General features: G+C 45.1%; 1 protein-coding gene across 2 annotated transcripts in view; it reads left to right on the top strand.

Annotated features, from left to right (window-relative positions):
- The window catches only part of LOC144799499 (uncharacterized), a 154,524-nt gene that overhangs the window by 125,399 nt on the left and 3,906 nt on the right, over positions 1 to 25,219 (top strand). For both annotated transcript variants that reach the window (XM_078670849.1, XM_078670850.1), the window contains exons 4-8: positions 8,245 to 8,325; positions 9,307 to 9,678; positions 15,029 to 15,163; positions 20,167 to 20,257; positions 25,025 to 25,105. In XM_078670849.1, the coding sequence (XP_078526975.1) occupies positions 8,245 to 8,325; positions 9,307 to 9,678; positions 15,029 to 15,163; positions 20,167 to 20,257; positions 25,025 to 25,059 (714 nt within the window). In that variant the 3' untranslated portion in view covers positions 25,060 to 25,105. The remainder of the gene's footprint in view (positions 1 to 8,244; positions 8,326 to 9,306; positions 9,679 to 15,028; positions 15,164 to 20,166; positions 20,258 to 25,024; positions 25,106 to 25,219) is intronic.

Consider the following 25,219-nt stretch of genomic DNA (forward strand, 5'->3'; position numbering starts at 1 on the left):
AGAATGTCGGGAACGCCCCCGTGTCTGGTCCGGCATTGACGGACAGGCCCCTCGTCCAATGGCAAGGCTCCATTTACGGAGCCAGCCAATGAATGAGGAGGGCCGACCCAAAGCACACTACAATTCTCATCAGGTTTTCGCCTGCGCGAAAAAGATGCGCAGAGCGCATCTTTTTGGCGAGGCAAAACCTAATAAAGGCGGGTCCGAGTCCTCCCGAGACCTAAAAATGCTTGCAATTGACATGGAAGCCTTTAGGAAAAAAAACGCAAATCGTAATCTTGAGTTGCTTTGAAAAACTTTGCAAAACATTATAAAGAACAGCCGATGTATTGAAGGTGCCTTGTAGTCTGTTTGTTTTTAGGTTTGCTTGCAATTGACATGGAAGCTCGCGCTTTTTTAACTAAGCCTCCTCACCTTCAGGCCAGGGACCTCCCCCTCGACCCTGCTTTCCCGCGCAGTCGAGTGATCACTGCCGCGGCCTCACTAGTTCCCGCCTGCCGCCTCCAGCGGACGCTCCCCCGGCCACGCCCACTTCTTGGCCACGCCCACTCGGGCAGCTATTTAGGAGCTGACAAACGAGCTCTCGCCTACTGGACCACTCCCCTGCCTTCCGCGGGAGTTTTTAGCCTAAAGCCTAACTTTTTAAACCTTGCACTCACCCATTCTAGCGCTAGCTCGCGCTTTTTAGGTCTCGCCTGTCGATGCGCATGCGCATCGAGCTTGCGAGCCTATTGCGGCCTAACCACGCTTTAACTAACAAGCAAGGAATCGTGGCGATTCCTTGCAGTGCCCGTGACTTTTAAGCTCAATGCGCATGTGCATTGAGCTTAAAAGCGCGTGCACAGCCGCCCGCATTCCTCCGACACCTTTGAAGTGAAGCTTAGCTTCACTTCAAAGGCCCGGCTTCTTCACACCCACATGCCGCTCTCGCTCTCCCCGCTCCGCCCCCTCCCCTGCCCGCCGTGTGACCTCGCAAGCTCGATGCTAATTCTCATCATAGACACACCGCCAACCAGTTGTCGTCAGTCCCCACGCTTGCTTGTTTGTTCTTACATTCACAGACTGTCAGCGCACTCTGGGCTTTTGATATGTTGCAGGCGACTCTGGACAACGGCGTGTTTATTTATCAGGCCTGCCCCTTAGACAGGCAATTACCCAAACACTAACACCGGGTGACTTGTTTCACTGGGTGGACGCTCCCTATACTGTACCCCGTACTGGCACTGCCTGGCCACACGCACCCTCTGAAGATGCTAAAACACTCTGCTCTCATTACTCACGCCATAGCTGTACCCTGGGCTGCACACCACGTTTTGCCGACACAGCACCTACGACAGGCACCGCACCAGCTGACTACCCTGCCCTCATGACAGGCACTGCACCCGCTGCATACACACAGCATCCGCTTCACGCACTGCACCCACTGTGTCCATTGCTCACAACACTGAAGAGGCCTTAAACCGTCCCTTCTGTATGCACTGCACCCGACGCCTACACTGAATCCAGTGCTCGAACGCTCGTGTATCGCCCAAGCAAGAATGCACGTGAGCCCTGGCGAGCCTCTGCTCTGTATCAGGTGAGTGCGTTTAACGGGCTGAAGAGCGCGCGAGCACTTCACGTGGCGCGCGCTGCTGACACACTTGTACTCAGCGCCGAATGTAAACTCTAGGAAACAGGCGCGTGACGCTATTTCTCCACAAGACTATTGCAGACATAAAGCAAATTAATTAAATAATTTAGCAATGACGTGGTTCACTGAGTAGTGAGTTGAAAAATCATTTTACCTGTTTACATCAATTTTGATTCAGCGTCGTGGGTTCGAGAAAGTCCTCCTGAACACGTTAAAAAAAACAGCCAATATTTTATTCAGTTTTCTGTTCTAAAATGGTAAACATTGAAATACATATTAACTCTTCATTTAAACAGCAAGCGCAAGTAATATTAGGTAACTTTCGAAAGTTAGATACATTTTTTTTGGGGGGAGGGGAGATTTTGAGCAGTTTTTAGGTCATTGGGTCATTCACATCAAAAGAGCAAAAGTACTCCTTGACTGGGTCTCAATTGCGTCACCTTGACGCCCCTCCCAAACCGACAATTTTCAAAATACATATTGATCCTTTTTATTAAACAGTAGTACCTAAAGGACTTTTTAAGTCCCCAGCCATATATATATTAGGGGCCCCTATTTGGAGTCCCAGCCACATAGTGCGAAAAGAAAGCTTGAACACGTGGCATTTCTTTTCCTGCTTGATCTAAAAAAAATTGTCTTGCAACAATCTTTCACGCGGACTTCTGTGTCTAACAGTCATGTTCCTCCCATTGTAGGAAACACACGGTAAGAGTAGCTTTTTGGCTACTTACATGACAAGGGCATAATATCAAAAGAGGACGTATGCACACAGTGCCTGGATTTGCATCTTTAATTGAGCTGTAGAAACAAAATAGGTATAGAGAGATGAGAGGCAGAGAGGGTGAAATAGAGATGGGGTGGGGAGCAAAAAGAGGTAATGGCAGCTAGAACAAGCACTGGCGTTGCCAATAGGTCTCGCAGTAGGAAAGTTGGAGCTATTGGTTTTGTAAATGACAAAGCCCTTTATGTTTTTATAATGAAAACAAAAATAAAAGGCATTGTTATTTGCAATTGTAATAGCTCCAACTTTCCTACTGCGAGACCTATTGGCAACGCCAGTGCTTGTTTAACTAAGCCTCCTCACCTTCAGGCCAGGGACCTCTCCCTCGACCCTGCTTTCCCGCGCAGTCGAGTGATCGCTGCCGCGGCCTCACTAGCTCCCGCCTGCCGCCTCCAGCGGACGCTCCCCCGGCCACGCCCACTTCTTGGCCACGCCCACTCGGGCAGCTATTTAGGAGCTGACAAACGAGCTCTCGCCTACTGGACCACTCCCCTGCCTTCCGCGGGAGTTTTTAGCCTAAAGCCTAACTTTTTAAACCTTGCACTCACCCATTCTAGCGCTAGCTCGCGCTTTTTTAACTAAGCCTCCTCACCTTCAGGCCAGGGACCTCCCCCTCGACCCTGCTTTCCCGCGCAGTCGAGTGATCACTGCCGCGGCCTCACTAGTTCCCGCCTGCCGCCTCCAGCGGACGCTCCCCCGGCCACGCCCACTTCTTGGCTACGCCCACTCGGGCAGCTATTTAGGAGCTGACAAACGAGCTCTCGCCTACTGGACCACTCCCCTGCCTTCCGCGGGAGTTTTTAGCCTAAAGCCTAACTTTTTAAACCTTGCACTCACCCATTCTAGCGCTAGCTCGCGCTTTTTTAACTAAGCCTCCTCACCTTCAGGCCAGGGACCTCTCCCTCGACCCTGCTTTCCCGCGCAGTCGAGTGATCGCTGCCGCGGCCTCACTAGCTCCCGCCTGCCGCCTCCAGCGGACGCTCCCCCGGCCACGCCCACTTCTTGGCCACGCCCACAAGTTGTCCCATAAATTATGTGTCTCCACCGTTCGCGCAGCGGACGGGCGCAGCGGGCGCGCCTAAGGCAAGCCCGTCTGCGCCCGTCCGCGACGGGCCGGGACCAGGGGCCATAGACTCTGCCCTTCCTCTGGTATACTCCCCTGCCCAACTCTTTTCTCTCTCTGCTTCTACCCCCCTCTCCCCTTCCGTAGTCAAACACTTATCTTCGCATGGTATTTTTGTCCCCCCCCTTCCTGGCCCTGCCTTGCCCACCCCCCCTCCCTCAATTTCCTCCACGCCCCCCCTCACTCGTGCTACCCCCGGTTTCCCTGCTGCCTCTGCTATTCTTCTCAATACTCGCTCTGCTGTAAAACACCAAACTGCTCTCTTTAACCTTTTGGACACTGACTCCCCTGATTTCCTTTTCCTCACTGAGACTTGGCTCTCTTCTGACTCACTCCCCGACCTTCTGGCCATTCTTCCAGGCACTCATTATGCCCTCCGCGCTGACCGCCCTGATGGAAAAACTGGAGGTGGAGTGGCTATGATCGTCCGCCGCTCTTTGCAATTCCAGCTCCTGTCGCAGCCTTGTATTCCTGGTGTTGATTTTCTGGTGGCCCGCTCTCTTAACCTCCCGGTCCCCCTCACGGTGGTCCTTCTCTACCGCCCCCCTCAAAACATGCCATCCTTTGTGTCTACCCTGCAGGATCTCTTGGCCACTCTGGCTGTAAATAACTCTTCGTTACTCCTGCTCGGTGATTTCAATTTTTGGCCGGGTGATCCGAGGGAGGACACCTCTTCCAAAGACTTTTCTGCCACCCTTCGTTGTCTCAATTTCCTACCTCACGTCTCGGCCCCCACCCACACCTGTGGTCACATCCTCGACCAGATCTGGTCCTTACGGTGCAATCCCTCAGTCACTTCTATTTCCCCTTGTGTTTGGTCAGATCATTTCTTGATCTCCTTTTCTATCTACTTAGGTCAACCCGAGAAAGCCCTCCTGCCCAAAAACATCTGGGCTCGGAGTTGGAACAGGACCGATCTCAATGATCTTTCTTCCTCTCTGTCCTCATCGGCTCCTACCCTGACCGACCTCTCTGTGGAGAATCAGGCGGATGCCATTAACATCTGGCTCTCCTCGGCTTGCGACCGGGCCGCTCCCCTCAAAAAGATCAGATCAGCCCGCCTTCATGATGCTCACAAGTGGTTCTCCAACGACCTCAGATCCCTGAAATTAGAGCTTAGGCGTTCTGAGCGTCGCTGGCGCCGCAACTATTGCCCCATTCTCCGCCTTAATTACAAGGCTCTTCTTAACAACTATAAATTGGCCATCCTAGCGGCAAAATCCAAATATTTCACGGAGCGCGTAGCCCTCTCGGCCAATAAATCTCGTGAGATTTTCTCACTGGTGCGTAGTCTTGCCACCTCTGACCGTGCTGGCCTTTCCCCTGCTCCTTCTCAATCTTTTTGTCATTCTTTGAATGATTATTTTATCAATAAAATAATCACCATCAAGGCCAACATCCCGATCGTGCCCCACCCTGACTTGCCGGTTCCTTCCTCCTTTTCTTCCTCTGTTTTGGATCATTTTAAACCCATCTCTCCTGAGCTCTTCCTCGACCTTCTTGTTAAGGTCAAGTCCGGCTCTCCGACGGATTGTGCACCTGCACGGATCCTCAGATCCCTATACACTAGTTGTCCTACCCCTCCCCTAACTCTTCTCAATTCTTGCTTGGCTCTGGGCTCTGTCCCTTCTTCCTTTAAAACTGCCATTGTGCTTCCTATCCTGAAGAAAGCTGGCCTGGACCCCTCCCTTCCATCGAACTTTAGGCCGATCTCCCTTCTTCCCTATCTAGGGAAGATTCTTGAGAGCCATGTGACATCCTGCCTCTCCAATTACATCGAGGAGAATAACATCCTGGCCTCTCACCAGGCTGGCTTTCGACCGGGCCACTCTACTGAGAGTGTGGTCCTTGCGGTCCTGGATGAACTGAAAGGGAAGGCCGATAGTAATCTCCCCCAGGCCCTAGTCCTCTTGGATCTGTCCGCTGCGTTTGATACGGTCGACCATGCCATTCTTCTCGACCGTGTCAGCGCAGCGGGCATCCAGGGCACTGCCCTCTCCTGGATCGCGTCCTTTCTTCGGGGCAGATCACAGGCAGTTCACCTTTCTGATTTCTCTGCACCCCCCCTCCCGGTCACTTGTGGGGTACCCCAAGGCTCTTCTCTTTCCCCTCTTCTCTTTAATCTTTATATCCGCCCCCTCATTTCTTCCCTTCTTGAGCTGGGGGTCTCGGTGTACAACTACGCAGACGACCTCCAGCTCGTCTTTGACCTATCCTCCCCTACTCACTCTCTCCCTAAGCTCAGCTCTACTCTTGTCTTCATCTCCCAGTGGATGAGCTTCAATCATTTGAAGCTCAACCCCGACAAGACAGAGCTTGTTCTCACTGGTGGCCCCTCCAACCCCTGGTCCTCTGTCCACTGGCCCCTCTCTTTTGGTCCTCCCCCCTCCCCAGTTCCCTCTGTCCAGACCTTGGGCATCAAGATCAGTAATGATCTTTCTATGCATGCGCATATCAGTTCCGTTGTCTCCTCCTGTTTCCTTTCCCTCCGCCTCATTCGCAAAATCTCCCGTTTTTTTTCTGTTAATGCCCTCAAAGTTATTATCACCGCCCTCATTACATCCCGCCTGGATTATGGAAACGGCCTGTACGTAGGCATTCCGGCCTACGAAACTCGCCGGCTCCAGGCCATCCAGAACCAGGCGGCCCGTCTTGTTCTCCGTCTTCCTAAGTTTTCCCATATCACTCCTGCCCTAAAAAACCCTTCACTGGCTCCCCGTTCATTTCAGGTCCCAGTTCAAACTTGCCTGCTTGGCCTTTCGGGCGCATGCCCGCTCCGCTCCTCTCTTTATCAACTCCTTAATCTCCTCTCACGCCCCCAGCCGTTCTCTTCGCTCGTCTTCTCTATCTCTTCTTCACGTCCCCCGCTTCCGTAAATCCCGCACCGGAGGCCCCCGTTTCTCGGTGCGGGCCCCCCAGATCTGGAATACTCTCCCCCTTTCTATTCGCTCCATTCCTATCTTCTCACACTTTCGTAAAGCTCTCAAAACTTTCTTCTTTCTCCAGGCTTTCCCTGGCTAATTCCTCCGGGCTCTTTGGCAGATACTGATGTGTTCCTTAGCGCCAGGAAGCCGCTTGGCCGCAGTGCGCTCTAGAAGTTTCTTTTTCATTTCATTTCATTTCATTTAGGGAAAAAAACGTGGCGCCAGCCCTACACGTGCACATCCCCTCTCCTGCAAGTTAATCTAATGCCGGCGTACGCGTTCACGAACGCGTTCACAATTGAAATCCTTCGTGCGCATGCACATGTCCTGTCCCCGTTCAGAGGCAAGTCGACAACAATAGATCTCGCTAGCGACAGCGCTTCGCACTGCGTCACCAGGCGAGACCTTAAAAGCAGTCACACAAGTGGTCTTTACTCCATCATCCATCTCCACAGGAATTGTAATCACTGCATTTCCCAGAATCCTCCTGTACAGGAAGTGTCATCATTGGTATCCTGACAAAACTATATTTAAAAGAAGAAGCCAGACAGACAACTTCATTTTTCATCATTCATATCCTCAGGGAGAGACATAATTGCATTTCCCAGCATCCACCTCTACAGGAAGTGGTAATCCTTCATTTCCCAGCATCAACCTCTTCAGGAAGGGACAGTACTTTCTGCCAACTCATTACTTCAGTCAGCTTCCCGATGTGCCCCACTGCCTGGGTGTTCCCCAGCAAAGGTTACACAAGTGTGTTGCCTGCCTGGCCTGTTAAGAGTAAATGCTGTCAAAGGCATTGGTTGTCAAGGCTTGTGAGGGTCTGGAAGAGCCTTGCATTCGAAGCCCCTTTTCCTCTGCAACCTACAGCGTAAGATAGATTCATTTGTCTCACCCTGCACCACAGACTGCCCATCCCAACAATCGCACCCAAACTGTGACGGCACACTTAAAAATCATCTTCACAATATACTGACTCAACCTCAATCACATCCAACAAACACACATGCTCTTATCTGCGAACACACTTTCAAACTCATGCCCATCATTACATGCACCGCAGAACTCCATGCTCCAAACATTGGCTAATGCAAACTTGTTGTGCTCTTCATCACCGAAGCTTGGTTTGTCCCCACAACCATCCTTGTTCCCTCGGTCCACGTGTGGACTGCGCATCTTAGAAAGTAAAACACCGTGCTGTCATCTATAAGTCCTCTTGTTCCGGCACCCTAGGCAAGCAAATGAAACTCTGCTCCATGGAGCTCCTCGCTTGCCACTTCCCACTCTCTGCATTTCAGTCTGCCACCTTCCATCCAATCTCTAGCCCTGCTGACTCCATGTCCAATGTCCAAAGCTTTCTGAATGACCTCAGCATTTATCTGGAAAACTATGTGAACCCCCATGCTCCAAGTAATACTTGCAAGAACTGGATGAGGTTTACTTTGAAAATACTGTCTATTATTGCTTTACAGCATGCTTTAATGTAAACGCACAGTGTCTGAAAGGGACATATGTGATGAAATACAATGAAGTCTGTGGTTGCTTGTCAGAATATTGTATAATGAAATATCGGCTGACGTAAAGAATGGGTGTAGATTTTTCATTATTAACATGGGACGCTACCAGACGATATTGTGGCAACGATATTAGGGTACGATACCTGGCTATTACGTACCTCGTTCTTTAGTAAATCTGAGATCTAAACAAAGCATTATGATTCAGTTCATTATTCTCACAAATGTCAGAATTTGGTGCTAAAATAACCCTTGTGTTTGTTCTCCAACAGCTGCGTCTCATACTCAATCCGAACGATATCTCTTCCATGCTACAGAGGTTCAATTTGATTGGATTTATAGATTCTCTTTTGGTAAGAAAGTGTCTCTAACATTTTTTAAAGCTTGCCTTTTTAATGTGAGTTTCTCTTGGCATATCCTGTTCATAAACCTATAGTTCAGTTCTCACCTTTCGCCTCTGATTACATATTACTCTTACTTTATTTCTCACAGTCAGTCTTCTAATATATGTTAAAGAGACTATCCTTCCTGATACTTTTCATTTGTAGCTTAGCTTCTTTAAATATTTTCATTCAATTCTCCATTACTATGTCATGTATTTTTCTATCTTGCTCTAATTTTCCTTCAATTATGCCCTTATTTTTAATGTCTTGCATTGGCCAAGACCTTTTAATTTTGCTGAAATTGTATATGCGTGTGTGTTTGTATATGTGTATATTACCATAACAACACCAAGAAAATAGGGTCCAAGGGATATTTTGAGACCTGCCCTAGTTCGTATCCCCAAACATCAAATCATAACACTTATAGAGAACCGGGGGTCTTGTCCAAAAAGCCAAATGTACTAAACTATAAAGCAGGCGCAACTGTTAACAAATCAGTCAAGGATACAGAATTCCTATCTAGCCTATATATAAAGAATATAACAGTGAATAATAATCAGAACACGGGTGATTGTTAGTGAGACTCGGAGAATATATCTGTGTAAATAATGGATTCCCATCAAATGTCATGCGATGATCTATGTTCTCATTTGGTCATCCAGAGTCTTTATGTGTATATTATATTTTAATATAGGAGCTTTCTGAAAGTCCTCTTCATCAATTGTTCTGTTGTTAATGCATTCGTATTTGTCTTCTGCCCACTACAGTATAGAGTGTGGAGCAGTGGGTCAGCCCATTTCAGTGTAAAGGTTTTTTTCACAAAATAGGCATTGAAAAGGCCAAAAGACTAGCAGCCAACGACAGATATATTGGCTCTGCTGGTGCTTATAGTCGTCTAATTTCTATCACCTGCTCTGTGTCACTCACTCTTTCTTTTCATCTTTATCTTAGGTTTCAGAGGATATGCGTGACAAGCTGTTACTGGAGAACCAATTGTCAAAAGAGGCAAAGAAATCTGTAATCAAGCAGATTTGTGAAATGGCTGAAAAATGTAGGGGTTCCTCAGTCGCCTTCGCAGACAGCTTTAAAAAGAAGCTGAACAGCCTATTGTCCAAGAAGTGGGATGCTCACGCCTCACTGTGCGGAAGTGTATCGGGCAATCTTGGCGCATATCTCTATGTTGCCCTGGTGTCTGTGGCAGCAGCTGTGGTGTCAAGGGGAATGGAGGAGGAGCATGAAAATTCTGATAGTGAGGAGGAAGAGGATGATGAAGACACTGGCACTACTGTCGAGGATGGTGCAAAAGACTGCAACATCACTCCGGTATGTAAGCATATTCACAGTTTTAGTGTGAGTGGCGGCCACCGCCAATCTAAAGTGGAGGGGTGGCGCAGGTGAGGAGGTGGTGGGTGGTGGTTGGGGGAATAATAATACATTTAAAAAACGTACCTGACTGTGCCGGCAGCCTCAGTGCTCCTCTCCAGCTGTCCTCCTGGAAGCCCATTGGTCACAGCACAGCCCCCTTACTCAATCCAGACACTGCTTTCATGCTATACGTAGCATGAGAGAAGCACCTGGATTGGCTGGTCTGATGCTCGCTCAGGCAAAGGGAGCCTGTGCTTTTCTCCAACCTGGCTGTGCAACATAGCTGGGTTGGAGAAATATAAGTGCACATGTCTAAGATGGCTTGCCAAACTGACATGCGCACTTACAAGGGCCCACCACTCATCCTCCTTGCCATTGTCCTGCCCTGCCCAAGACTCCATGGCTCAGGCAGTGGTAAAACAAAATGCTAATAAAATTGTTTTCGATTTTGGCGCTGCACCTGTTTCGTTGTATATAAAAGTTTTTCTGGCACGGCTATAAATGCAATTACAAATCTAATCTATTGTAGCCACCCGATACATACTTAATAGTTTGGCTGATTTCATATGTACACCTGGGCGTTTGTACTGCGCTGTCTCTAGCAAGAAGACAAAGTCTGCCAGGGAAATTAATTGTAGTGCTGCAGTGCACTCTTAGCAATAGAAGGCGGCCACCAGCCCCCTTCTAATTTGATGCTCATAATGCATGATTATAGAACACATGGGTCTGATATGAGTGCCTGATTTTCTCTTATGCTACCACTATTACTGAAGAACTTTCCTCCTACTTGTTACACCTGTGTTCCCCTTTTAAAATTCTCTTAATTTTGCTTTTAAGTGTGCCACACATTTTTAAGGTGGGCCTTCCAGTGGGCAGCACCCTGCAAAACTTGGATCCTTGAATAGTGAATTATTGCCTACCCTTGGATTTGGAGCTGCTCTGACAATATGGATCACTCCAGTCAGTACAAATTTGTATTTCTATAGGTTGAAGGGCCTCAATGATTTTCAAAGTTGCAGTAAGTGGAAAGGTTGATCTTAAAGGCTATGGCAAAGTCAACAACTAAGCATGATTTTTGGTGCTTGAGACAATAGACTGGCCATAGGGTGAGGAGACAGATTAAAGGCAGCATGTAATATGGGATGGGGTGAGTGAATGTTACTCTTTGTAGCTAAGGAACAAGGAATTATTCTGAAACTATTCATTTATTTTTTGTGAACAAATATATTTATTGAATTCAGAATGCCATGAGTCTTATAAACAAATATTAACAATATTCCCATTTCCGCCCTGTATATGTAATAGATTCTAAAATTTAAAAAGTGATTCAAGATCCAGTACATATACCAAGCTGAAGAAGAACGCAATAAAATGTGTGTGGAATAGCTTTCATTCCGAAAAAGGCATTTGACCATTTTGGAAGGAAACCGCTTTTTAAGTCCGAAAATGGTATTGCATGCTGAGAATGAACTGATAAAGTCAAAGTACTATATGCACAATCTTATGCAAATATATTGGTCAGCAGCTCCCTTACTTCCATCTACATAGAGGTAGGATACTAGGCTGGCCTTTGCTCTCTGCTTCTCTTCATCCTGCCCTTTGAACCTCTACTAGAGAAAATATAGATTAACACCACTACCAAATGAATAACACTCAATCTAAACAAGTTAAAATTACTTGTTTATGCAGAAAATATCCTCATTCAAATTAATTACCTGAAAACATCTACCCGACAGCTACTGAATTACATTTCTGTAAAAGCCACAGTGTCTATCTACAAAGTAAATGAAGACAAGACAAAAGTGCTTTCACTGACTAAACTGTGTATGAAACATGACATGGCACACAGTAGATTTAAATCTAACTATTTGAAATTCCCTTTAAAGATAAACTAGTCACCATCACAAAGCAGCTGCAATCTAAAACAATTTAATACACAAGACCAAATAATCGCTATGGTCACCACTTAAGATTTTAAGGTGAGGAGACTTGAAACCATCAATATGATTATCACATTATATTTTACATTTCCAATTGTGGTGGTGTGTATTATACTGTGGTTGTGTTGCTGCTGTTTTGCCTTGTGTTGTTTGGTTGGGCTCTGTAATCACTTTAGAAATGTCAACAAATGCAGCTACATTTGTAGACAAAAGCAGCACATTCTTTTTATGTTTCGGTGCTAAACATAAAAGGTCCAAGATGGTAAACTGCTGCTACTCCAGCTCTCATCTGTCTCAGACATGAGCAAGCCCACCCTGTCTGAAATAACCACTTCCAGTGCTCATCACCATATGTGATGCGGCCCCCAGTGTTGGATTATGAGACAAGATCTCATCCGGGCATGTAAGATATCACTAGATAAAGCCCATATTATAGAGTTGTTTGAGGTAGTGATGTTTTCCTAATTCCAGTTTTAATATCAGGATCTCAAATGTAGTCACTTAACCACTATGTCAATCTTAGTTTCCAGTACACCACAGGAGAATGGAAGTGAAGAGAAGAGGGATCTTAATTTGAACAAAATATATTCTTTCCGACAAACAAGGAAGAGGAAAACCAGTTCTGAATCTTTATGTAACATACTACCTCATAGAGGTACTCTTTAGGAGTGTCCAAAGATCAACTCTGTAGTAGGCAGCGGATAGATCTAAGAGTACCAGTAACTATATGCGCACGTCACTCAACCCGTGTGTGCAGAGTTGCTGTTTCAATGCTACAACATTGTTGGAATTAGATTTTATAATAAGGAGAAAAGTTGTTGCTGCTTTTTGACAAGGGATTGAGCATTGAGCAGCTTTTGAGCTCAGACTTTACAAACAGTGGGGCCATTAACTGATGGCTGGACTTGGACTTATAGAAACAACTGACAGTGAACTTGGTCCTGCAGATGTGAACCTTTAACCACTGGTACTCTGACGATCCGCTGCTCTTGAAGAAGGCCTTACTCAGGCTGCAGGGATGATCCTGTTTCCACTTTATCATAGTCAACTGGGGAAGCACAAGTTTTTGATTCAAAGAGGCAAAAATATTTTTGCCACCAGCCTCTAACATGGATAGAAAGATCTGTAGGATGTTTTGTGAGTTTTCTAGTACTGATCAGTGGGCATCTACCACATGTTCCTCATCTCTGTCGTTGTCTGACAGCCGGAACAATTACACATTAGGCCTTTTCTTGCCTCTTGTTTTCAGTCTCAAAGTAATTTATATATGAATATGACATTTCTAAGCTGAACTAACCAAGAGTCAGCATAGCGCTGTACATGGTCAAAGACACGCATACATTTACAAGTTAGAGGAGAATAAGCAGGATTGTGAACAAATGCATTGTGAGCTAGCGTTCTTCAAATAGGTGACTCTTCACCTCTTTCCTTAAACTCTTTCCTACATTGCAGCAGTGTTGGACGCCTTGAAGGATACAGGGATGTTATTTCAGACCATGAGTGCAAAGATGGAAAAGGTCTGCTCTTTTTCTTCTTCATTTTTACCCTTCTTGGTCTGCAGTCTGATAATGTCTTAGCTACAGGTGTGCCACAGACCCACAAGAAAAGGTGAGCTTTTGCCACAATATGTAGAGATGCGGGTCATGATAACTTTGTAAATGATGCATCTGGTGTTGACAAGGGGATACAATGGAGCTACATCTGGATGGAGGTGATGAGATCATATTTCTTCATGCCAAGGTTGAGACATGCTGGGGTGTATAGGATGCCCCTAAGGGGTGCCAGTGTGGAATCTTAGACCCCACAGAGTAGAGCATTACCCGTATCACGATGCGAAAGTACGAGTGCTTGAACAACAGTTTTGAAGTCTCTTTCTGGAAGAAATTCTTTGAGTTTCGTTAGAAGAGAGAACTGGTACAAGGTTGTCTTTGTTTTTTTTTAGCAATATTTCTTCATATGTCTTTTGTACTACTGAATATAATAATAATATCTTGGTGCAAGAATATCGATGATAGAATATCAAGGGACAAAATATCGAAAGATAAATCCATATAGGGAAGTCTAAATGTACTATTCCTTACGCCACATCTACATGCCTTGAAGATAAATGTACCTCGTAGGTATATATATGTGGAGTTAGGTATAGAAAATATCGACTTATTTAACTGTTGATATATTTTTCAATGTTTTGTCCTTGATATTGTAATCCACTGATATTGTGGGTTTGATATGCAGGGTGCACTCCTAACGCACACTGTGGCCATTTCCTTCTGAATTATTGCCACGATGTGCATTGGAAGTTGGAAACTTGATCAGCTGTCAGAGCTTTTAAGAATCCTGTATTTGTTTTTTTATTTTAAACATGTGGTCATTTATCCTTTACTTAAAAAAACCATTTTTTTAATTCAGTATGTTTTCCACTAGCTGTCATCACTGTCTGGCCTCCATCTTTCTTTTTCTCATGTCTTACATGGGTATTTAAGCTGCAAAAAGGCTGGAGAAGGTTGTGACGCTGTAGAAAGTTGGGGTACTCCTAGCCACTACTGACAGTTTGACTCCCTAATTCATTGTGTTTTATTTATTGCAAATTTCAGAGTAGGCTACACATTGTACTGCTATGACGAGCCTTTTTTATTCCAGTTCTCCCTGCACACATTGCTCTACCCTAGGATACGCAGTGCAGGGACTCTCCAACAGAAAACCAGTCTCCACAAACTTCAGCTACAGGAAATTATCTTTTCTAGGCCTTATTAAGAAGTTCCTTTTTTTTGATTATCTGCCAACTTCCCAATCGTGGCATCTGATGTCCTGACGCCCTAAACACACTCCACAATCCTGCTAGTGTCACTGATCTTTACGCATCTTCACACTAGCAAAGCCTGCACATCATTCCTCAGGTGTCATTTTACATCTGCAAGCATCCACTAGCATTTGAAATGGATTGTGAGTTCTGAGTTTGTGGGTATGCACAGAAATTGTGGACCTGAAAGCTCTAAAAATTGAAACTGAATATTTATCCAGAAATTGTAAGCAGCACGAAAAAAGATTGGATGCTCTTCCTGACATTCTTGCCTTTCCCTTGACCTATTTAGAAGTTGAGGCACCAAGGGCTTCAGACATCTGAGCCTCCACTGGCTGTGTAGCCAGTGGGTCAAAGTGCCAGTTGCTCTGCCCTATTTAGGGTAAGGAGAACCTCACTAGATTTCTATACCTGGTACCACCATGGAAGCCTGGCAGGCCCGGGCAAGGAAATGAAACAATGGGGACCAGCAATTGATCATTAATAGAACAGATGGCTTGTTTTCGTCCTGTTGTTGAGCACTCCAATACAACTTTGAGTTTGATGCTTTGCATTTCCTTTGGTTTAGGAAAACATTCAGCAACAGTTCACTCAACTAACAGAGGCTTTTGAGATGGAGGAAAAGCTTTTATTTCTTCATGACCAAAAGAAGATCTTTGTTGTCTGCAAAGAAAATCTACAAAAGGATTGGTGCAAAACATGGGTGAGTAGACTCTGTAATGCGAACCACAAGCATTCTTTCTCATTACACAAGTATGGCATATGCTATTGATTTAACCACTTTCAGTTAAATCTAGGTTCGAAGATGTTGAGATAAGTATTATAAAGATATACTACTTTGATAATGCAGTGGTAGGGCTTGCAATATTTTGTCTGAAGGTATTATCAACCTTGATATTCTTTCATATAACTATTTGTATAAATAAAAGTCACATCTTTATAGTTTTTTCTGACTGCAGCCTACACCCTGCCTGGGAATATTGTCCCAAAGCACGCTAAGAGTATACACATTTCTTCTTGTAAAGTGCTCTCCAGTTAATATCTTTTGTAGATGAAGCTTAATGTATTATTGTTGAACTATATAATAATTTAAAACAGCTATTTTAGGCCAATCTATGCATTTTGCATTGAAATTCTATAAACAACATACCTACATAACTATTTTACAATTAAAATAGTTTATCTAGAAAATGAAGCAGGTCACCTTAAATGAGAACCTATAAATCAAATATGTTTATGCTCAAATTGACAATGTTATTCATCAAATATGACAGAGGTAACTAAGAAGTACTTCGAAGGACTAGTAAAGATATTATATGTTTGATAGAGGTGCACAGAGTCTGTCGACTGGTTATTCAAATCATCCTATACTCCACACGTCTTTTCTCTTTGTGCGTTTGTTGCTGCCTTTAAATTATTCAATTACCCGTCTTTTCTATCTGGAGCTTTTTTTCTGACAAGCTCAAGATTCTTTCTAGCGAATCTTGCTTGTTGTATTCAATATTGATGAATTGAGGTGACTTATAACACAGGGAGTTCAAATCCACTATACTGATTTCTTTATACTGCTGTCTCCTGGATTTGTCAGTTGCCGTTCATACTGTGGGACATTCAGTTTGCACGAATATGCATCATTTGTTTGAATTACTTTTGCGGCTCACACATGGCTTCTTTCCTCTACAACACCTACAATCATGAAGGAGCATGGCCATACATTGAGTTGTGGATATCCTACTTTGCTTGCTTCACACCATCTTACTTAGTGCCATTATTTTCTCATTTGGCTTTTTATACGTCTCAGCATTCCTATGATATTGAAATATGTTTGTTTTTTCCATCTATATAACATCATATTGTTACTCAGGTCTCTAGTTGCCTGTTGGCCATCAAGACCTGCATGGCTCTACACACAATTATGCTCATCATTTGTAAAACCGAAAATTATCTCCATTCATGCCATCACCTATCTTTCCTCCGTGCTTCTACACATATCTTTTATCCTGACACTTCACCTAATCCCCCTCGTACTATCGATAGACTGGGTGACTATCTGCTAACATAGAGTTCAACTTAAACTTGTGACTGGTAGAACACGGTATTCAAGGCAACTCATAGCATTTCACCACTTATTGCGATCGTATGATGGCACAACAACACTATGCGCAGTGGTGTGCTAATATCTGCATTCTTACTGTGTCTAACCCCTGATCTAGACAAATTCGGGTGTGGAGTTGAGTGGATGATAAAGGGGCAGAGAGGGCTTTTCTACAGAATCAATTTTCCTCCATCTGAAGAGCTTCACAGTTTGCAATACCCCATATCTCGGCCCCATATGCCGCAATGGGAACACATTGCCTTGCATAAATTGGTAATAGCGGAAACAGCCCCCCCCACCCCTCTAGAGTTTGAGGTATACAAAAAAGTAACCCTACTGCCCTGGATAGCTTCAGCCTACGAAGTGCAATATTGAGTGCCCACGAGCCAGCTGCAGCAAATGTAACCCCTAGGTAAGACAAGCATTTGCAATGCAATAGGTCTCACATTTGCGAAAGTTTAAGCCATTGGCCTTGTAAATGACAATGCCTTTTATTTATATGTTTTCAAAACCAACACATAAATAAAGGGCATTGTCATGTACTATACCAATACCATAAACTCTCGAAATTGCGAGACCTATTGCATTCCAAATGCTCGTTTAGGACTTGTTCCCTGCTTAACATCAAGCCTGCAAGGTGTGTATTATCTGAGCGATAGCTCTGATGCATTAACGTCTTAGCACACAAGGTATCTACAACCTGAGTGACAGCTCTGCTGCCTTAAAACATCAGCGTGCAAGAGCTGTACGACGTGAGCTATAGCTCTGCTGTCTTAACTTAGCAGACTGCAAGGTCAGTGTGACCATGGTGATATTCTTATTCCCCTAACAGCCCGAGCCTCCAAGGCTTCTGTTTTCTCTGTGACCTAAGTGATAGCGACGCTGCCTTAACAACCAAGCATGCAAGGCCTGCGTGCTAGGTTTGCTGTCTTTACACCCTGGCATACATGGTCTGTGTAATCTGTGGGATATCTCTGCTGTCTTAACAACTGAGGCTGCAAGATGTATATATCGTGGGGTATATGTTTAGTGTTTCCCCCCCCTGACTCTTTTAAATCAGTGGTGCCTGAATGATAGATCTGATGCATTAGTTGAATTACACAGGTCTTACAGGCTAGGTTGTTAAGAAAGCAGAACTGTTGCTCAGGTTACCCGGATCATGCAGCTTAGTCTGTGAATACAGTATAGTTACAGCTCTAGGTAACCGATCATGCACTCACATGTTAAGACAGCAGAGCTATCGCTTAGGTCCTATATACTGTTAAACACAGAAGTGTTGTCAGTCTGGTTAAACACGTCTCACAGGGTACAACCTACGACATGAGACCTATCACTTAAATGGATCTTGTAGGCAGAAGGATCTATAATCAGCACCACACGGGATGACCCGAGCCCCCTCCCTCCACCTACCCCGCCAGATCCCCAGGAATTTGGAAAGTTTGGGTGTTTCCACATGCAGACACACCCTGGAAGCCCCTTTAGGGGTTAATGTAGAGGTAGGCTGCTGAGGAATGCATGTCAGATCGAAGCGGAAATGGAAATGCAGCCGTCGGAAGTGAGGGTGGGGAGGGGGGCTTCAGGAGAACTTAGTAAAAGCCCCCTCCCCCATGGAAGCATCTGAGGAACCGACAGAGCTTCCCGTGAAGAAGACTACACCCCCCCCCCCCTCAGTCCCGTCTCAGCTCCAGGGTGAGTGTTTCATATTTTAAAGGGGGCGTAGGACTTTAACTTTCAGCCCCCAAGAGCCCCCGTCCCAGGCACTCCTTCAGCACTTCTCCGCCTTTCAGCTGCTGACAGTGATTCGTTCTCTTTACTACTGTCTCTATATATGTGTTTTTAATAAATACTATAGGTAAAATCAATGGTGCAGAGCGGAACTGGTGCACTCGACGGGTACTGTTCCTGGAGTGCCACGAGGGTGACGTAGAAGGCATGACAACGGGAGGGGGGTAAAGAAGGCACGGACAACGGAAGGGAAGGCGGGGTTGTAAAGAAGGCACCAAAGCACATTGTGCCTGCAGTAAGAGAAACTGGATAAAGAAAATAATGTTCACAGTCTAAAAACACGTACCATGTAACAACCGAAGTAAAAGGGCCAGCCGCCATGGGAGATGACAAATGAAGAGGAGGCGGTACTAAGGAGGGACTAACGAGCCTATTTACGAATCAGAAGCCAGCATTTAGGAAGGACAATGGCACAAGCCAATGTCAAATATGGGCGGAGAGTGGGTGGGGCTTCTGTTCCCTTCTCCACTACAGCAGATCACCAGAGCAGCGCATGCGCGCTGGCTCAGGCTCGACCTAAAAAAGTGCTAGTGCATTGTAAACAGTGTGTGCCAACAGCAAGAGTGGAAAAGTTGGGTTCACTTGGGGCCACAGGCCATAATGTATGATTTAGAAAAATGTGTTTGCATGTCAAGAGCAGCCATAAATGGGACAAATGAGTGCACCAGTAGATCAACACTTTTGTTGTGCGAGCCATCAGCACTTCGCCATCCGCATATAGTAGTGTGGGAAGTAAGGCACCTTTTACCTTTAGGACATCCGGGGTGATGGTAGATAAAAAAGGGCTAAGCTCATTAATATATAGTATAAACAATAGGGGTGCCAGCACACAGCCTTGCCGCATATCTTGGGAGACCTTTATTTCATTGGAAACTTCTCTTTTAAAACTAATCCTTATTCTAGCTTTGATATTCTAATGCAAATATGCTATAAAGCGAACAAATGCTTCATGCATCCCTTGAGAGAGTAATAGTTACCACAGCTTAGGGCGATTTACACTGTGGAACCGAGGTCAAGTACATAAATGCCAAATATATTGGTGTCTGCATTGCTACTGTGTACTTGTCTAAAATTAGGTTTCAATTCAGGCATTGCACGATTGTGCGTACACAATTTCTAAACCCATATTGGCAGGGATATAACATTGCTTTTCTTGAGCCCACTCTTTAATCCTTTTATATACGACTCTACCTTATATTCTGATTGTAGTGTCGTTAAAAGAGATGGGTCTGTAGCAGCTTAGCTGTGGCCGGTCACCTTTTTTGAATATTGGCACAATAGTCGAAATGGCCCACGAGCTAGGTACTGGGGAATGAGCAAGGTTGTTAAAAATGTTGGTCAATAACGGAGCCCAAAATTCGATGTTCAGGTCAATTGGAACCATGTCTGGGCCAGGAGCATTGCCTCTCACACTCTGTTGGATAGAGATCTCAACTTCACATAGGGTGACCTGAAGACCCTGACAGTTGCTAACATTCAGCCTTGATGTTATAGCAGAATATATTTTAGATAAGTGAGTCTCCCAGGCGTCGCTGATAATGTGGCAACTAATTGAAGCCACCGTTTGATTTGTACTTCTCATAGTAGTTACAGTGGACCAAAAGGACTTACTGTCCCTCTTGGATGCTGCCTGAGCAAGTGAATCCCATCACTATGTAATAACCTCCTTCTATCGCTTTGTGGTAACCGCTTTATTTTGCTGGTGTGTTGCAGCTACTATTGAGGGGACCCTGGGGTTGGCAGCAAATGCTCCACAAGAATCATAAAGCTGTTTCCTTGTAAATCTGGAAATGCAATAATTCCTGGTATAATTTTATTATTTCCAGAGTACTGCCACAATGTATGCCGACAGAGAGGAGACATTTCACTATGGAATATGTCATAAAAATCCTTTCCTTGACTGGTGGAGATTGGGAGGTAAGTTAACTGGGTATTTTGGGAATGGGTAAAGTAAAGATGAGCAATCATTTTGGTTCATCCGTGTAGGAAAGTAGGATTTGCTTCTATGGTTACCCCCACTTTTTGCTTGATGTAATGCTGTTTCTGACTTGTCTAATTGGGATCCTGCTGATTAGGACCCCAGTCTCTCGCCCCCCCCTAAATTGGTATGGTAAGTACTTAGGTACATCCCAGATTGGATACTGGGGTACCCTTATAAGTCCCTAGTGTATGGTACTAAGGTACCCAGGTCATAGGTACCCCAGAGGTCCCCCATAGGCTGAAGTATGTATTATGACACCTATGGGAGACCATTCAAACTATCACTACAGGCCTGCCATTGCAGCCTGTGTAAACTGGTGCTAGCACCACTTGCGAAAGATATAAGTTTCCCTATATCTAAGGTCACTGCACTTAAAACCTATAAGTCACCCCTACAGCAGGCCTTTTCAATCCTGAAGGTGGGGTGCTTGGTTCCAAGTGTGAGGGTGCCCCTGCATGAGCAGCACACCCCTACAGCCTTCCGAGTCCATTCTCCTGGAATAAAGTGAGACATCCATATAACATATAGAGGGGCACCGCATCATTACGTGATGACCATCTCGAAACTGGCTGTAATGAACCCTGTCGTGTTTGGGATCAACCATGTTGGAATCATACCCCCACAACGGTGTGGGAGGTATGATTCCAAGCACTGTAAAGGGCTTCTGTTAGGCCCTCAGTGCTCCTGGTACCAGTCTTCTAGACCCGGACATCAAACTATGGCTGCTACCAACCAGAGACACGATTCTGCCCTCCTGCTGCTGTGCCAACAATAGGCATCCTGTGACAGGGAGGTGTGACCACCTCCCAGATAGGGTTTAGAGTATTGGGGCAGGGTATAAGCGCTTGCCAGTGCCAAATAGTCTGCGTGCAGGGCACATTTGGTGCCCTCCATGCATAGTCCAGTTCAAACCAGTTCAGGGAGCCATTGGCTCCCACTCGGGCGCAAAACTGGACAAAGGACAGGGGAATATCCTGCCCCTTGTCCAGCCCTCCTTCGGGAGGGACCCCTGTATCATCCCAACCCTTTCCTTAGGGTACTTAAGGGTGTACTTGTGGGTGGGTCCCTAGATTTGTCGTTGGACACAATACAATTCTGACACCACTTCAACTGTCTGGGCACTCTGGACTTCGCTCTGGGTATCGAGGCATCAACCGGGACGACTCCTGCTGCTCCTGATCTCTTTGACCTGCTCGTCTGCTGCAACGTCCGTGTCTGTGCTCCATACAGGAACCTGTCCAGAGTCTGTGGACATCCAAGACACCTGAAGTAATCTCCCTTGAAGTGAAGGAGTCACTTCCCTGCATCTGCAGGCACCGCAACTAAGCTGACCAGTCTACTGATCCTGAGCTCCCACGGACTCCAAAAGGCTCAGCAACACAGGTGGTGGTTCTTCACATCCCTCGAGGCCTATCCTGTCCTCTCACCAAGTTTGAGACCAGTATCCCTCGTCGGAGTGGCAGGAACCAAACCTCCTTGTGAACCACGTCAACTTGCAGTTGCAAAGGCTAGTAAAAGTAATGATCAGCAGGCAGAGGATTCACTATATTTACATTAGGCTCTATAAGCAATATTGATTATTATGCTGCATTACTGTTAATGGTGCTTCAGGCTGTATTTTTTGATCAATTATTCTCCTACTCAACAATCTCTTATCCTTCTACAAAGGCCTATCTCCTTCTTCTGTTCCGTTTATCCTACCACATCCACAACCTGCATCCACCAAAAACAACTCCATAATAACAATCACAGATAACAATAACACCTCCCACAGGCCCATTCCCACACTCTATATAGCATACAATGCTACACAGACTCAGTCCAGCACTCTAGCCACAACCCCTCCAGGTACATGTTGGCCCTCCACCGACTCCTCCCACGATAAACGGGCATTCCTACCCCTTTCCACGCCTCCCAACTCCTTACAGGGAACCTCATTCATTCATTCACATTTACATTCCCATTTACTCCTCTACATTCTTCCTAAATATCTACATAGACCATCCACACAGCCAACCCCACGTGGCTATCATATCACCTTCCATCCGAGTCACTGACACAGACACATTATCATTCAATAACTCTTGACAATATTTTTCAACCAAAGTTAAGTGCACGATATGCCAGTAGGTCAAAATTTAACCCGCGATATTGTGACAGAGAAAAGGGAAAAAGTTTGCTAGCCAGGTTAAGGGACATGCACATATGAAAAATAACTAATTGGAAAGGATAGTAACGAGAGATTTAGTCGAGTGTCTATTGCTGACTCTAATCAAGTAGATAGGATGGTAATCATGTCTTTCCCAAATGACAAAAGATATCTGATTTTGGGTAAATCATGAGACTGGCATCAGATTAAGATACAGAAGTGAGCCGGGAAAAACTGTGTACCAAAAATGGAAATGAGGTCTACAGCAGGCCTGTACTGAACAATAACAGGACTCGTGTCAAACAGATCAGGAAGCGAGCTCTCATCATGTCAAAGGTGTTCTCTCAACATGGAGGGCTGTAGTCCACCAGGGCAGTAGAGTGCATCCCTTCACTGCAGTGATGGAAAGGAGTACAGCCAGTCCCTCCTTCAATGACCCCTTTTGGGATTTTAAATTAATTAGTCTTTGGAAAAGAAACGCATGGGAAATGATAAAAAGACAATAAACATATCTTCAACTGAAGTTTTAAAAAAAAGTGATAAAAAGTGAAGAATTGTGTTTAAGAGTTCCAGAAAACTAATAGAAAAAAACAATGTTTGGTTGTGCATAATGAAGTTTAAAGGGTAAGGCTGAGTGTTCAACGTTTTGTAAAAGGAATAAGAACAATGACCAAAACATTGTCAAGGATGCCCATGATATGCCAAGGATTTGCCAATATTATGTTATGGATAGCTGGAATGTTGTGTCAAGAATGCTCACAACATTGTTAGTGTTATTGGTAATAATGGGCCACTGTTATGCTAGGCGAGGCTATAAAGGCGTCTAGTATGCCTCCAGTGAGTCAGGTTTGGAGACTATTAGGACAAGATGTCGTCCCTTACCATGTCTTGTCCGCAAGCTAAGTCCCTTACCCATCCTCAATATCCACAATAGTAGGCACTAATATCAATTCACATCTATAAGCATAGGCTCACACATGCACACACAACATGCACACATACATAAACAGGATCTTTGGCACTGCAAAATGACCTTCTTAGGCCCAGCCACACTGGATCTTTGCGTATGGCTCCACTAAAGTCCTGAAAGCAGGAACAACATGGAAGCAGAAGCTGCTATGATTAATAGTTTGCACTTGTCTTGCCCAGGCCCCTGCCTCCACTGTCTATCAGCAGCAGAAGTACAGATTAGGGGAGTCTTTTGCCTGAGTAAAGGCTAGTGCGTGCCCTGTCCCATGCTCAGTGTAAGCAGCAGGCTTCAGAAGGCAGTGGCCACCTGCCCACAGTCTGCATGCATAGCATATATGCAAGGGACTCATTGGCCACGCTGTTGGTCTGAGTTGTGTTCCTAATCTTTGCTAATGGTCCCCTTGAGTAGCAGCTGGAAAGTGGTGCGGCTTCACCCACCATGCCTCATATAACAACCGCCACTTCTGAAAATTCTGCTAATTGAGCATTCTTAAGCTACGGACTGCTCACCCTATGGTGTTCTGCACTTGGTTCCAAACAGTACCAGACGACAGCTAAATTCTACAAGGTTGTTTCTGAATCCTGCCCGAAGCATAGCTATGTTTCTACCTTCATGTTCAACATACTGTAATATAATAGTAATAATAATAATAATAATAATAATAATCCACATTTGTAAAGCGTGAACAATCACCCGTAAGGGTCTCCAGGTGCTGGGGGCCGGCGGGAAGATTAAGCAAGCTATTGCCCAGAGTCACATGGTGCTGGGCTAATCTGCTGCCAGGGATTGAACCGTGATCCTCAAATTCCAGCGTCAGTCACCCTGGCCGTGGCGCCACACCTCGCCCATTCAGCTGTAATATACAGAATGTGCAGAATATTCTGTTTCATCTTATTCTATTATCCGTTATACCTATGTCTTACGGCTACACATTGCAGTTACACACCACTGGACACCCAAACACAGTAAGGAAGGTCTACCCCAATCCCATAAAGACCCTTCCTCAGCACTACCAGTCACTGGCCCTTTAGTGCGTTCAAGCTGCAGAGGCATAATCCGGTAGGCGCAGCCTGGCACTTCCTTCCAAAACTATTACCCTTTCTATGTGTCCATACAACCTCATCTCATGCCGCGTCTTCCCTGGAGATGCTTCTGTCTCCCTGGATGTAGCATAACCAATCTTCCTGCTTCCACCCATAAACGCTGTGAGTGACCTCTAGAGTGTTGGTAAACGTTGGTAACTGAGTTAACAACTTTGAAGGTCGACAATTGTTTGTAGTGGGAATTTCTATGCTACATGCACTGTAAAAGGGTATTACTGAAAATCAAACTGTTGCTTTAGTGAGGCCCGACACTGATAGACTTTGCGTAAATTGTGGTCCTCTTAAACAAAATTACTATAAGTATGTTGTTTTAGTCATTGCTTCATGTTGTGTTAGTTTGTCTCCTTGTTATTAAAACTGTCCTTGTAATGTGATACAGAACATTTTGGGGTATGGTCTCTGCAATGGAAAACCCTGTCTAAATATATGAATCTGACATTCCTACAATACTCCCCCCTTTTTGCTTGTGCTTACTTGTTAGGTGCAGCTGCTCCAAAGTCTACACCAAAGCTTTGACATTTACAAAATGTTCAACTTGCCTGGATTTGCAGAGTCGATTTTGGTAAGTTTTAAAAATGTTTGTAAAATTTTCAAGATCTAGGAATTAAGAATCAGTCAGAGTGTATCAGGTTTGTGAGCTACCATGCAACTGGTGAAGCAGCATGCATCCTAATGA

The sequence above is a fragment of the Lissotriton helveticus genome, chromosome 12, assembly GCF_964261635.1.
Source record: "Lissotriton helveticus chromosome 12, aLisHel1.1, whole genome shotgun sequence".
Taxonomy (NCBI): domain Eukaryota; kingdom Metazoa; phylum Chordata; class Amphibia; order Caudata; family Salamandridae; genus Lissotriton; species Lissotriton helveticus.